Below are 15,340 nucleotides of genomic sequence, written 5' to 3'. Positions count from 1 at the left end.
ACACACGCAGTTTGGCTTCCGGGACCCTGTCGAGCTGCCTGCCTTTCTTTGCTGCATAGTACGGATACAGATAGCCATGTTGCCATTCGTTTCTTTCTTCCCTGCATAGTCAGCCGACACTTTTCTCTCAAACTTCAGTAGACTCGGAGAAAGAGCGAGAGTGAGAGTCGGAGAGTGGGGGATGCAGCAGGGGGCGACGTCGCACTACGGCCGCCTTACCCAACTGACGTAGTGCTTTTCGCCTCGGGTCCTTTCACTTGTGCTTACCTCGATATTACAGACCGACGTGACAGCTGGATACGCTGGAGTCCTGGGCAGAAAAACGAGCGAGCAGAAGAGAAACGCAGGCAGAAAGACGGTCGGCAGCTGAGGCTAAGCAAGCTGAAGCTGAAGCGAGAGAGGGAAACGCCGGGAGCTATTCTCTCCCGCGGCACCTAGGTAAGGTCGCGTAGGTAGGTAGGCCAAACCCCTTCCCTTCCCCTTCCCTTCCCTTGCCTTCCCTTGCCTTCCCCTTCCAGCTGCATTGGCTTCCATCCCTTCTCTCCGCACGATCTTTGGGAAACAAAACGTGGTTGCCGTGACCCCTTCTGACCCCTTCTGGGCCAGCGACCAGTCACAGGAGCTACCATCCCCCAGGACGGGGGACAGCGTAAGGTAAGACGCAGGGTAAACGGAGACGGGGGGATGGGGACGGAGGCAGGTACGGACGGACAGACACCAACGGTTGGTTGGCTGCTTCCACCCAATGCAAGTACAAGTGCAAGTGCAAGTGCAAGTGCAAGTGCGAGTGTAAATCAGTGCGAGTGCAAATCAGTGCAAATCAGTGCAAGTGCAAACGGAATGTCCCTTCTTTCCTCGATGAAGGGCGCCATTCCCGCCGCCGTCTTAGCGCACCAGTCAGCCTGTCCCGTCCCGCCGCTGGCCGTCGTGCCTGCCTCTGCCTGCCCTCTGCCTGCCTTCTGGAGGCTAAAAGTACGGTAAATCGAGGCAGGCGCTTTCCCCCCAAACGATCTAACGAAAGGTAGAAAGACTTCACACATGGCAGGTGCGATGGAGGCACCTCACTCAAACCTTAACGTGCCCGTTCCTGCCTGCCTGCCTCTGCCCGCCTTACATCAGGCATGGAAGGTGGTAGTCCACATTACCATGACTTTGGCTGGCGCTTTCCTCCAGTTTCCCATCAAGACGCCCTGCCCGTTTTGCGCAACGGCCAGCAGCAGCCACCAACCTTCCTTCCGGTGTCCTGCGCAACATCCCGTCGTCCACGATCCGGGACAGTCCTTACTTGATTGACATGACCTGACCCGACCTGAGCTTCTCCCGTTCAATCACATCATCTTCCGCACAAGGTCCCTCCCTTCCATCAATTTACCGCCATGCAACCTTTTCTCGCAAAACACACTTTATGCTCGCGTGCACCGACATCACCACTGCCACATGAGAAACGGCACAGAGGGGAAATAAAACTGGATTTGTTTTCCCCATCCTCTCTTTGGCATTCCCGTGTACCGTGCTCCCTGGGCCTCGTCGTCATTCCCATCGGCGACCCCTTCTTGGTTTCCCTCTCTTGCACGCCTAGCCTCTCGCGCTCTATTTTTTTTTCTCTTCTAATTGCTTCCACTCACAGGCTTTATCCCTCTCCCCTTAGACTGCCAATACCACAACAGTCATGGTGCGGAGTGGGCGGGTGGATATCGTCTGATTAAGATGCTGTGTCCTGGATCGGTACTTCTGAGATCATCGCATTTCTGACAGCTGGATGCCCCATTGTCCCATGCCAGCGCTGCCCAAGAAAAACCTCGACCTGACGGATACTCCAGCGCTTTGCGGTCTCTATGGCGGCCCAAGCATTGAACAAATTGGATGCTGATGCGCTTGCGTTGTTCAGTTGTCCTGCACAAAACGCCTTCTTATGCGCCCCGGACGCTTAACGCCTGGGATGCGCCCGGGACAAGAGCCTTACTTCGACGCGCCCGCCGGTCTGGCATCCGTCTACTGGCCAGGCTACACGACCTCAACTTATCGCTAGTCACAGCCCACAGCCGCCGGCGCTATAATTCGGTATCTGCTTTCTTTGCTTCTTTCTATCAATCCGTCAAGCCGCCCGAGATAATCCGCCAGCCCACCCTCGCTCGTCCGATGCTTGGGACGCATTCCACGGGAAGATCTAGCCTCATTGCGCAATACCAATCCGTCGAGCAACCCCCGTCGACTTGGCTCAAATGGGCATGCCAGCTTGACGCCCCTCGCACCTGCAATTGCGTCCTGCGGCTCACTAACCGACGGCATGCGGAACAAAGGAAAAAACAAACGCTTGTGATGATATCAAACTTCACATATTGTCAATTTCCATGGATGAACACTGCAGCAGCAGAATCCCATCACATACAACGCACACGAGGCGCACCTTTGTCCTCCCCCTCAAAATTTGGGAGACTCAGAAATTGCTTCTGCCGCCAGATCAACAACGAACTTGCAACGGCCTGCAGAAGAAAGCGCATCGTCATCGCCGATGTACCACTACAATGCACATTGCGCGCCAGAATAGGCCCCGAAAGACCCCTGGACCCTTTGTCCTTGTGGCTGTGCAATCTCCGTTTCGCCCCCCTCGAGGAAGCGCCTTAGACGAGGTGAAGAGCCGTCGCATCCTAATCGAGGCACGCCGCAAACGGCATGTGCCCGAAGTTAGAGGCTTCTATGTTTGTCCTTTCCCATGACCTACCGACATCCACGGAGCTCATCTGAGCTTGTCAATATCGTCATCTCGAAGAGCGGTCATGCCCGGGGCTTCAACCAACAACGGCACTCGCCATGCCCATCGTCGAGTCGATCATCGCATAGCCGGCCAGTTGAGCCGGCGCAAGCAGATGAGAAGCTAGAGTCACTCCACGCCCGCGGCTCGATGCAGCCGACAACTTAGTCGGTGCTGACTCTAGTCTCGGATCGACCATCGCAACACCAACTCCATGGGAGACGCTTTCGCTAGACCCTGGCTATGACTAGCGAAAGCCGATCGTTGCTCAATGCGCCGTAACCTCCAGAGTATCGTCGCTTCCTCGATGCGAGCCACGATTCAAGCACGAGATCAGCAATCCATCCACTACGAGCACTGCGCGTTCCTGTTTCTCGACCGCTTCCCTGACTTAGACCGGCGGCCGAAGTTGAAGAAGGCTGATGTCTCGGCCTCGGCTGGCGACGGAGTCTGTTCCGGGTATCCAGACTCGGCAGACCTGTGCACACCCTCGCCGCAAAGCCGCCATTGTCCAACAAAAATCAACGTTTCAATTCAATTTCTTGCAGGGCGGTTGATTCGACATCAGTGCCCACTGAGTACAACAACGGCCGCCGGCCACCCTACCTATTGCAGACTGAGGCCTGTGGCGTCGCCGACCGTTACAATCCGTCTAGTGAACTCTAAACCGGCGCTATCGCAACGTCGCCAACGTCTTTCTGGTCGCCGCGCCGTTAGCACCATGGTAGCCGACATTGGTACCCGCGCGCGGGATGAGGCACGTGGCGTGGCTTCCGCTATGCCATCCGTGTCCATTGGATTTGCTGTCACAACATCACGTCGCGAACAGTCTTGAGCCGTCAATCTGCTAGATATCTTGTTGGTCGCCGGTGCTTGTGGCATCACTGGGCAGCCTTCCGTGGCGGCCAAGCGCGACTGCGACGCCACACCGAAGGATCGTCCTTTCGCATAGCGACATTCGTCCACACCTCTTTAATGGCGCCAAAGACAGGCACTCTTCGAATATTCACGGAGCCTTCCATGATCATCGCGGTTGATATTTTTATCTTCGAATGATAGATTGCTTGCAGCAATGCCACTGCCCCTTCGTGTTGAGTCACCGAATGATTGAGCGACCTCTCAGGAGGCGATATTGTCATCAAAGCACCTTTTGCGTGGTGCTAGCTTAGAGCGACAGCAATCTCCGTACCCCTGATTATCAGGGCGCTCACACGTACATGGCGTTCTAAGAGGACGTCGCTGTGCACCTCCGCCTGGTGGGGAGGACGCAGCAATTGACCAGACACATTTTCCCGCGACTCAATGTCATGGGTTCCGCTGCTCCATTCAAACCGAAGCATGCGCCATCGGATTCATGCCGCCGCCTTTGTCGTGGCGGTCAGGATGCGAGGAGAAAACGGAGGCGTTGACGTCATACCCTCCAGGAGCCGTTTGGCATTCGGAACGATCCACGCAGTCCGGAGCCCCGGCCGCCCGTTCTATGCAAGTTCATCCAGCCTCCGCCTTTGTTCCCATCTATTGGTGCCAGACATACATATTTGAACAGGTGGTCGGGGGTGGCTCTAGGTGACTGGATCTTGCTGCACAACGCTGCTCAAGTGTTTCGAGTTTAGGCTCTCTTACACCTAAATATCCCGAAACACCATGCCAGGCATCTCATTGCGGTAGACTTTGTTGCCGTCGATTACCCGTGCCGGCGCGGCATCTCGAGACACCGTAGACGGAAATGCAACGCTGGCGCGACTAAATCAAAGTCTCGTCGCATCTTCACCAACCGCAGCGCAAGAAACTCTGAAAACTTACGGATCCTGAGATGGCTCTGAACCTCCTTTCATTTTGCGGAGGTGGAATTCTGCGAGGGTGCCTCAAGGGATCCCGGTAGCCTGGCCCAAATGCAGCGTGTCGACAGATTGGCGCGACTGTCACTGAGGGAAATGGCGTTGTGATCCTTGTTTCATCTAAGCTTATTTACCACGGGAGTCTCTTTTCGCTGGGCATCGAAGTCGAAACGCATCGGGTCTTTTTTCAGAGACTACTTCTAACTTGACACATGAGAGAAGGGCGTCCAGATATATGTTCATCTCTGGCGAATTAGCCGGTGAGGTGAACATCAAGCTCGTCGCTTCGAGTGCGGACCTGATGATCGACTGTCGATGATAGCTTAAGCGATGACCTGGCCCATCTGGCTGCGCTTGGGCGAGCCCCTTCAGCAACCAGCACGTCCCAATAGTTCGGTGGAGGCACTGACTGGGCCCGACGCGAGCCTTGACACTTGCCCTTGCAGAATGGACTGAGTGATCACTGATCAGCAATGATTTTGATACTCAAAAGACAACGACAAGCCACTATCACTGCCAAAACTGCTTACGCTATGGTAACGCCTAAACAGACGGACCCCCAACACCCACGGGCGCCGCGCGCCGCACGACTAATGCTAGTGTCAACAGCCTCGCGACAGGTCTCCATTTGGGAATAGTCCTCGAGACCGGCTCATGTCAGACATCGCCCTGGGAGCTGGTACAGGCCACCGGCGGGGGCCGTTTCGCACCGCTGTGATTGTTGCCAAATTTTCAGGACGTGGCGGGGCGATGAAGAGGAGAAGATCTGACGTCATTTCGACCCAGGAGCACCTCCTTACCCACATTCCAATGTCGAGTCTCGTCAAGAAGCCCAACCATAGGCCACGATACCGAGAAACAGCTGGCGGGTCAGCGAGAGCCAGAGCTATCCCTCGGTGCTGTTTTGTCCGCATCGTTCGGAGGGAGGGCTGAGCTAGGGACCAAATGAGTATCGGTGCAGAATCAAAGAACGTCGGGGAAGGATTCGGCTAAACAGACTGCGACGCCGATCATTTGGTTGAGAATGCTGGAGATTCTGCCCTATGAATAATAGTTCATCCCACTGGTTGTACTGAGGGGGAAACATAAGGCCAATGAGCGCCGCTCTTGGTCATCAACTACAACAATAGCCTTAATTGGCAAGTTGTGCCAGCCGTTCGTCCCGTGTTGGCAGCAGTCCAAGTCGGCACGGCACAACAGCTCACAAAAGAATCCTCCGACCGCTCAGATGGACCACTGAAATGGTATCGCCCCCAACAAAACATGAAATGCAGACAATATGGAGAGAATGCGGCGACACGGCCCCCAATCTCGCAGACATGCCTGGGATCCTTTGTCAACCATGACAAAGTCATTGGTTGTCGTAACCCGCTACGAAGAAATTGATTCCACGGGCGCCAGGGATGACGGCTCGCAAGAAATATCCCAAACTCTTGGATTCGAGCTAAATCACAGTTGCCAGAGTCAGACACCGCAGGGAAGACCTGACAATGCCGACGCTGTCATGTTAACCTTCATCAGCCTCAAGGTGCCTCCGCACAACAAGTCTGGGTTCGCATGGATTTGGCTTGACAGGCATCTGGCGCAGACCCAAGAAATCATCAGACATCGGTAGTTGGAAGTTCCAGAGATTTCCAGTTATGCGGTACATTATCAAGCTTGGTGGTGGGCGAGGAGCAAGCTGCGGCCGGCGCTTGGGATGGAGTCTCTTGTGGGATCGACCTCGTGATCACCTGCAGCCATGTGCGCTGGCATGGACATGGGGGAACGACTTCAGGTCGAACGAGAATTCGCCCCTTCAGCGTCGTGCTCATTACCATCGTCAAATGGCAAATGCCTCACTGACGACATGAGTGACCAGTGGGAATGGAACTGTAAGATTTGGACTGTTACTCTGAGGGTTTGGTTTGGTGCCACCGAGATGGAGACTGACGACCGGAAAGAAAAATTCTGTTGTGGGCGGATCATGCAACATACTGGCGGTCGCCTTGTGAGGATGTAGCCGACTGGAGACGCGGCTCGCGTTGCTCTGCTCTGCTCCGAATTGCTCGTCTCCTCTCGGGGTCATTGGGGAGAAACACAACGGCAACGGGACTCAGGGACCCCCATCTTCCATCTCCAACCGGACCGGGGATGGATGTCCAAGGAGTTGGAGAACGCACCGCCACGGAAGAATGATGTCATTTCATGACCAGCACACTCTCAACACAGCGGGGGCCCCTTTCACCGAAGTGTCTTTGGAAGAGACTTCGGCTCCACCACCCCACGAAGTCCCGAGCCCTCGCGACTTCACCACGACGCTTCCACACACAAGTTGCTGCGTCTTTACAGCTGCACTATGCACGTCGCTTGATTTGCGCCAACGGCGGCCTACACAAATGGCCGCCAATGCTGCCAACAACTGCCTCTATGAACAGATGAAACACACGCCGACAGAGACGATCCATGGTTCAGAGACCAATAACAACTTTGAACCGGGCAGCTCGCAAATCTGAAACGCTGCCATCTGATCATGTGTGCCCTTTCGCCGCATCATCCAGAGTGTTGAATCTGCCAAATTTGGGAGAAAGCTGTCAGACGCCTCCCGTTGTGCAGTCCCAATGGGGGGGCGCCGGGATGCGGCAGCAACGTCATGATCTCGCTCTCGCTGCAGATGGCCCCATCCAAACACTCTCTTTTCGGTCTGACGATGGGGGTCAAGTCTCGGCGCCTCATGCTTTTCGGCATGCGGCACATGGACGATGTGGCGTCGACTGATGAGAGTCGTTGCCGAGTGTGCAGGTTTGCTTGAGCTCCCGTCTAACAAAGCGCTCGTGCTCGAATTTGTCCACTGCTCATCCGGATAATTCACCGGGTGGATACGATGTGGTGCTGCCAGGCGAGATGGGAGAGTACTTTGGTGGTGGGTATTCAAACTCCAGCAGAAGCTCCCTGGACCTTACCCCGGGATCTCGAGGGCTTCCCAGGATGCCATGTCCAACCCAATTGCCTCCCATTGCCCACAAGCGACGACGCGCCGGACGACGATGCCGACCTCGGGCAGGCGCCACCGCGTCGTCGTCGTCTTCGTCGGTGCAATATGAACCGTGGCAAAAATTACGACTTTCTCACGACGCCCTTCAGCTTGCACTATCGAGCAAGGGCACGGAACCCGCAACATGCCGTGGCGACCACCGAAAGATCAATCCGTCTCGTGCGATGTTATCGCGAGCCAGAATATTTGCCAAGCTTTGCGAATGTAACCCTCTCGACTGGCTTGTGGGCGGCCGGTCGTCGCATTCTGGCAGACATGTCTCTGATCGCGTCAAAAGCACAGAGGGTCGCCATGCATGTTTGCGGAGCCGAAGGACGTGTGGCTTCGGAGCATGAGCTTTTGGGGGAAGACAGCACCACCCCTACACACCCCCATGCCATCCCGCCTAATGGCATGTTCACACGCCAATGTCCGCATAAGATTGTGACGACTGATGGTGTGCTTCCCAATCTGGTGTTATCGATGAGGCCCAGCTTGGGATCTTCTGCGAAGGCTCCCCAGGGGTGCCGGAGACTAGCTGCGAGCCCTGAAGACCGATCGATACCAACAGTCTGCTAGTCAATCAAGGGTCCCGACATCTGCCGCTTGGGAACGGCCACCGTTCGGCGCAACGGCCGAGCAGACTACACATGCGGCATGCCACCAGTTGACCAACGTAGACACAATCACGAGGTCTGTTGAGGCGTTCAAAACATAGCAGTGGAGAGCTCTGAAGCGAAAAGTGCAATTCGACGCGAGGTTGCAACGGTCCAACGACCTATTACACCTGAAATTGCTTACTCTCGTGACACTTCCAGGTCAGCGTAGGATTCCGTGCCTCAGCGACCTGCCGTAATTGCAACTGTAAGTCAAGACTCCACAGCAACGGAGGCGAAGAGGAGCGGCGGCAACCGCCGGAAGAAAGCAGAGGGCTTTGATGACGGAGACTCGATATTATCACGCTTCATTAAGTCTCAATAAACCTGTCAAAGTTCGCTTCGACGCACTGGCATGAGTCAGTGGGCATAGCTTGAACCGGAAACACCATCTCGATGGGAAAGACAGCCTCAGTCAACAGCTTTCAATGGGATGCATGCCCTGGCCTGTTGCCCTGCAGCTTAATCCCAATCTTACCGTACGATGGCAGTGTGGAAACATTGGAGGCACGCTTCTCGGGACTTGAGACCCGCCTCCGGAGGTGTACGCATCTCGGGCGGTGGAGACACGAGGTTGCCATCAAGCGCGCCCGGTGATGAGAAGCTTTCGTCAATATGCATCAGGGCAACCACGGTTGAGTTCACCTGCTTGGGTTGAGGTCCACCTCACGTTGCAGTCGGAGGCCCGGGGCAGAAAGATGCCCTGTGCCGGGACATGGAAGGGGCCGTTGTCGTTGACCCCGGGACGTGCCCTCTGCTCGGGTCTAGGAAATGACGACGCTTAGGGTTAACTTTGTAAGCGCGGCCGGTCGACGAGGGTAGCCAGGCGGAGGTTGCAGCACTAACGGCGGCAAAAACTGTGCATACTGCGCAGGTACAGAGTTGATGCTCACCAACGACACACGGCAACGGCAAGCTTCATCTCAAGACTCACCGGGGGCTACCGGCGGGGGTAGGGAGACAAAGTGAGAAGGAAGCAGCACAAGGTTCCGCTAGATCTCCGCCCAGCCACGGTGCAATTTGCCGGAGGTCGGGTCACTGGGTTTTTGGATCTTTGTCCCTCTCGCAAGCGGGCTTGTTTGCCGTTACTCTCGTGGTGGCCCGGCATTCTCAGTGGCCATCGGAGAGCATCCCGCGTGCGCGCGCCCTGGGAATCACCAGGATCAGGGTTTTGTTGGTGGATTTGCCCTAGGAACACTTAATACCTTTAAAAGGGTCTCCATCGACGCCGCCGGGATGCAGCGATTATTGACGGCCACGGTTGCCCAAGACAGCATGTGTTTTGTCGATCATGAGGTCATTGGCGATGGTAGGGGAGGGATAGGAGTTGGGAAGGAGGGCAGAAAAATCTTCGATGGGACTTCCATCTGCGTGGGTCTTGCGGGGGCAACCCGGGATTCTTGTTCGGAGAAGGGGGGGCCGCACGGCGGCGCACGAGTAGATGGCAGATTGGTCCCTGACCGATTACCATAATCAAGGTTGGCGAAGGGGACGGGCACGCAAGGGTTCGAAGGGGAGCTTTGGGTTTGATGATGGGCTGTTGGCAATTGAGGAAGGCGGGAAGGGAAATTTTGGCGATGATCATTGCTGGGAGAGGTAGGTTTCTCGATGGTGGGAATCCGTGGATGGAACCCTTGATCGCGGGTCCCCTGGGAAAATCATTGAATATTGATATTTATAGAGGGCTGAGCCACGATTGGGGGGTGAGAAGGGAGACCTGGAGGCAGTGGAGGGGAGGCACTGACGTTATTTGCGTACGATTTTTGCAGATGTCGGACATGGGGAGACGCTGCCACGCTGGCCGCCGGAAGGGCAACGTTGGAACTGACTGGAACAGGAACTTGGGACGCATGGTGAAGTGTGGGAAAAAGGGGGTCGACACGTTGCGGTGGGTGTGATGAACCCCGGTTCCCCGAGACGCATGTCCGACGTACGTCTCGAAGAAGCGGCATTTGGATTGGGCAAGGAGGGCCGTGATGCCATTGCACCGGGCCCTGGGCTCCGTCTACAACGGAGGCTTTGCCACCCGTTGATCGCTCGTGTTCGGCCGGCTGCCCGGGGCCACAGGGGAATGGATGGAGGGGGTCGGGGGGACTTTGGGGCGGCTCTCTCACCAGATGTTTGGGGGTCGCGAGACTGACTCCACGAGTGTCCTCCGTCGAGGAGATTTGAAGATGGCGGTGCTTATTGGGCGGGGGCCCCCGTTGAAGCTTGTCCGGCTCGGTGGCTTGCTTGCTGCATATCTGGTGCGACCTTCTGGCGATGCAACGCTTCAGGTGAGCCCGTCAGTTGGAATGCTGGATAACGGTCAGAATGCAGATCTTCCAAGATTCCCATGCGGGAAAGGACCCTGAAGTTGGCAGTTGGTGGTGAGCAATACGAAGAGCCGGGTTCGGTGGGAAAATGCCGAATGCAGGTACTGCACACACCAAGTGGGCATTTCTGATGGCAAGTTGGCTGGCGCAGCCTCAATCAGGACTTGGTTGAAGGCATATTGGCGATATTGGTGATTGATGATTGGGGTCCATGCGAGGTGGAGGAGGTGGTGGTGGTGGTGGTTGGTGGTGGGTTCCTTTTTTTTTTTTTTTTTTGGGTGAAAGCATTGACTTTTGACGCCGATCCCAAAAGACGCACGAAGGGTAGCATGATGGACGGGGATATCCCCTTTCAGTGCTATTCTTGGTTTGACTCGTTGGATGGATTGATGGATGGAGGGTCCCCTCTGATATGAGGATACTAGAGGTACGAGGCATGGAAAGTATCTCTCATTCTCTGGGCAAAAGAGTTTGATGAGTTTGATGGGACGGGATGCCGTTGCGGCCTTGGAAGGGACCCCGGTAGGACCCTGAATTCTGAGTTGAGGGGGGGTTCCTGAAGATCTGCTCGCAGACGCCCTAGGGCAGATGCAAAAGAGCCGCCGACGCCGTCCCTGTCGAAGTGTGGTGTGTCTCGTGATGGCTTCAGGAGAAGCCCGGCGAGGGAACGGTCACGAGACATGCGGCGGCGGCGGGGTGCGGTCTGAAGGAGGCCGACGGACGACGATGAGAGGGGGAAGGGGGGAACGGGAGGCGAAATGAGTACGTCGCGCATTGCGAGGACGGCGGATACGGCGTAAGGGAATAACTCTTTTTGCTCGTGACACCTTTTTGCTGTCGGTGCACTAGGAGGAAGAAGGATCAGGGTCGGGTCGGGTTGGGACCGGGCCGGAGTTTCGTCGTGGTGGCTTGGTGATGGTGTTGAAAGAGGAGAGAGGAGAGAGGCTGCGAGGCTTTCTCTCTCTCTTTCGACAGTACAAAGCGGGGGAGTTATCTTGGTGAAAGACTGCTTTCCCAGGGCAGGAGGGGTAAGTCTTTCATTGCGGGTGTTTCTTTGACGGTGATAAAGTTGCTCTTTGTCATGGACGTTGGGTTCTTTCTGCAGGCGAGGGGGATGAAGGACTGACTGAAGCCACACACATGCGCATACACATACACATACACACGGACAGCTCAAGAGCAACACAGGAAAAGTATGGTCACCTGGTCCAGACGAGAGGCGGGGGAGGGGGAAAATCCTACCCACGATGAGATGGGGACATTTCACATTTCGCGCAGGAGAGGAAGAAAAGAAGGTTGCAGGTGCCGCCGCAGCCTCTCGTTGCTGCCATGTGCGCATCTCACGGAGATTTTGAGTCAAGGTGTTTCGAGCTTGTGAAGACGGTTGGATTAGACATGTGCGCGGATGATTGGCCGATGTCCGGTGTATCGGGCGGCCCAGAGGTCGGGGCCAGGTCGTGGGTTTGCGCTTTGTAGACTTTCAGAGGGCACATGTGTTCGGTCCGGGCCTGTCTGCTGGTCAAGTCTGCTTTGGGGATGAGAGGAGGTGCTTGTTCCGGGTAGATGGGAGGAGTTGTTTTGCAAGTGTGTTTGCACACTGTTGTTGGAAACGGGGGGGGGGAGGTGAGTTGTTTACTGCGTTGAAGGGCTTTGCATCTTGTGATTGATAAGATTTGATTTCTCATCTTCTGACTTAGAGACAGATGCAGATGTCTTTGATAGAGTCGACTGAGTCTCAATCTCGCAACTGACTTGACTTGTTGCGAAAAGTCAGAGGTGCAAGGCCCTCGCGTGTTGGAAACAGTGTGTCGAAGCTCTTATCGTCCCCAAAAGTTGGGTGCCACTGAGGGGCTGTCGGTGTTATCAGCGCACCTCAGGGCACCATGGCACCTCAGGCTATTGCGGCCATCTGAAACCTACAGTGCCCAGGCCTTATCGGATCGCGCCAAGAATGCGCCGAAAAGGTCGAGAAGGCGCCTTTGCGTGGCTGCTGCGAGCACCGGCGCACGTCACTCGGCTGACAGTGACACTGTACGCCAAGGTACCTCCCACCTCAGCCCCTCCCCGCCATCATCACCTTACCTGACCTACCTAGCATTCCTACCTAGGTAACTACCCGTGGACAGCCTTAGCGCCGTCTCCTGTCCCTCAGCAGCTTCCCGCTCCGGGTGTGATGCGCATCGCACTGGGGGAAGCTGCTGTGACTGTGTGCCTTCTGGGCTCTGAGGTGGTCGACTCGGTCCGTAAGGCAAGGTACCTCAAAGTATCTCCTCTGCGTTTGGCCTTGCATCTCATACCTCTTACGGCATTACGTGTACCTCCATGGCCTGGAACCTTTTTTTTACGCGCTGCATCTGCATCATCTCTTGCAGTGTACTTGCTCTCTGATCTTCTTCCCTTTATCCCACCGCCCTGCTGCCGCCTGCTGCTGGACAAGAGACCATCCACCGCTTTTACTTTTCATTTCTTTGGTTTTCCGAATCTCTACCTTTCTACTCCCTCCTCCCGTGGACAGCATATTTCTTCTCCCAGTCGGCCTTATCCTCGCCTGTCGGATATCCGCGCCGCGCACGAGTCGGACGACTGAAACGAAACGGAACGCTGCCTTGCCTCACCTTTGACCCGGCGTCGAAAGATTTCCATACGCGGTGTCCTCTTCTGTTCCAGAAGGAAAACACATCCTGAAAGCTCCTTGTCGGAAGCCCGCGACGACAGAAAGAAAAAAGTGACGAGAAGAAGAAGCAGCAGCAGCAGCGAACAGCTTCTTGCGTGTTCGTCGTCGTCGTCGTCGTCCCCCGTCATCGTTGCCCGCCGCCTTTGTGGTCTCTGAACCCGGCCACTCTAAGCCAAAAGGAATACCCCCCCGCCAGCCGTTCTCGGCCCCCCACCTTATCTCGCAGCAAGCCGCTTTTTTCGAGCCTGGGCATTTTTAGAGAGCCACCAAAGAAACCGAGGAACCGTCGTCATCGTCCGTCATCGCCACAACCCGAAATCCGACAGATCACCAACAACCATGGCTCCCGCAGCTACCCACGATGCTCCCGAGGAGACCCAGAGCGACGGCTCCAAGCTGAAGACCTTCATCGGTATTCTGAAGAAGTGAGTAGCAAAAAGCCCACCCGCAGCTGATGTGGCGGTCTGTCTCTGCGCCTTGCGCCGCACGCAACGAGGAGGAGGGGGGGACAAGAGAGCTTCGGTTTCAACAGCGTCTGTCGTGGCCACGGGCGGGGTTGCCATGGCGGATGATCGACGCGAGCGGAGGCTTCAGAGTCGCAGAGTCGCATCATCGCCAGAAAGGGAACTTTATTGAGTCGAGAACATTTGCTAACCGCTTCAACTATCCATCCAGGTTCATTGGCGTCGCCGACCTGGCTGCCGTCCGCTTCTCCCTCCCCTCCCAACTCCTCGAGCCGACACCGAATCTCGAATATTGGACATATCTGGATGCGCCTAACGCCTTCGTCGCCATCGGCACCTCTGACGAGCCCCTCGACCGCATGCTCGAGGTCTGCCGCTTCTGGTTCACCAAGGACCTCAAGTACGCAAAGGGCAAGCCCTGCAAACCATACAACTCGTGCCTGGGAGAGTTTTTCAGGGTGAGTGCTGGCCTTTTCTCGCGATAGTTATGCGCCACGCAGCTTCCATGACTCGCGATGCTAACAGCTGCCCGGCAGTGTAACTGGGAGACGGAGAACAACGCGCCCAAGATCAACACCACAGCCCTCAAGACCGGAAGTGGAACCACCAGCAGCTCCTCGAGCTTGAAGTCTGCAAAGGGCGACAAGAATGCCTCCGCCGTTTCGCTGTCCGTACCCCCGCTCGGCGCCCAAATGCCGGACAGCAAGCCCGTCCTCGTATCCTACCTCACCGAGCAGACCTCCCACCACCCGCCCGTGAGCGCCTTCACAATCAGCTGTCCCGAGCGTGGTCTGTCCGCCCGCGGCTTCGACCAGATCACGGCAAAGTTCACCGGCACCAGCATCCGCGTCCTGCCCGGCGAGCACAACCTCGGTATCTTCGTCACGCTCGACAACCGCGATGGCGAGACCTACCGTCTGACCCATCCGGCCGCGCACCTCGGCGGCATCCTGAGAGGCACACTGACCGTCAGCGTCAGCGAGATGGCGTACATTACGTGTCCGCAGACCAAGCTTAAGACGATCCTGAACTACGTCGAGGCTGGCTGGCTAGGCCGCTCCACGAACCGCGTCGAGGGCATTATCTTCCGCTACGACCCCGAAAACGATGACAAGGTGAACATCAAGGATGTCCCCGAGGCGGACATCGTCGCCCGTCTGGGTGGTCCCTGGCGCGAAAAGGTCATGTTCACATTGGGTCCTAAGCCGATGGTAACCAAATCCTCTTCCTCTTTCCCTTTCGCCTCTCCGAAAACTAACTTTGTCCCGCAGGATTCGCATCCCCCGGAAGCCCGCTACACCATCATCGACCTGGGCCCCCTCAACGTCGCGCCCAAGGTCATCCCCCCCGCCGAGAAGCAGCTCCCGAACGAGTCGATCCAGCTGTGGTCCGGCGTCACGGAAGCAATCCACGCGAAGCAGTTCTCCAAGGCGACGACGGTCAAGGTCGAGCTCGAGGAGAACCAGCGCGAGAAGGCGCGCGAGCGGGAGCGCACCGGCGAGGTCTTCAAGCCCGTCTTCTTCGAGCAGGCCGTCGGCAACGAGGGCAAGCCGCAGCTGACCGAGAAGGGGCGTGAGGTGCTCGCGAGGGCGCAGAAGGGGGAGTGGGACTTGACTGGCATCGTGTAG

General features: G+C 56.4%; 1 protein-coding gene across 1 annotated transcript; it reads left to right on the top strand.

The window, feature by feature from the left end:
* Positions 1 to 13,587: 13,587 nt before the first annotated feature.
* Positions 13,588 to 15,340, top strand: COL26b_010313 (uncharacterized protein; the record flags this gene model as incomplete). Its single annotated transcript, XM_053183019.1, has 4 exons — positions 13,588 to 13,673; positions 13,924 to 14,170; positions 14,249 to 14,923; positions 14,984 to 15,340. The coding sequence occupies 4 exons, from the start codon at positions 13,588 to 13,590 to the stop codon at positions 15,338 to 15,340; spliced, it is 1,365 nt and encodes a 454-aa protein (XP_053033005.1).

The sequence above is a fragment of the Colletotrichum chrysophilum genome (assembly GCF_026319265.1).
Source record: "Colletotrichum chrysophilum strain AFK26 chromosome Unknown scaffold_109, whole genome shotgun sequence".
NCBI classification, from domain to species: domain Eukaryota; kingdom Fungi; phylum Ascomycota; class Sordariomycetes; order Glomerellales; family Glomerellaceae; genus Colletotrichum; species Colletotrichum chrysophilum.
The sequence above is the reverse complement of the archived record's forward strand: the minus strand, read 5'-3'. Positions and strand labels throughout refer to the sequence as shown.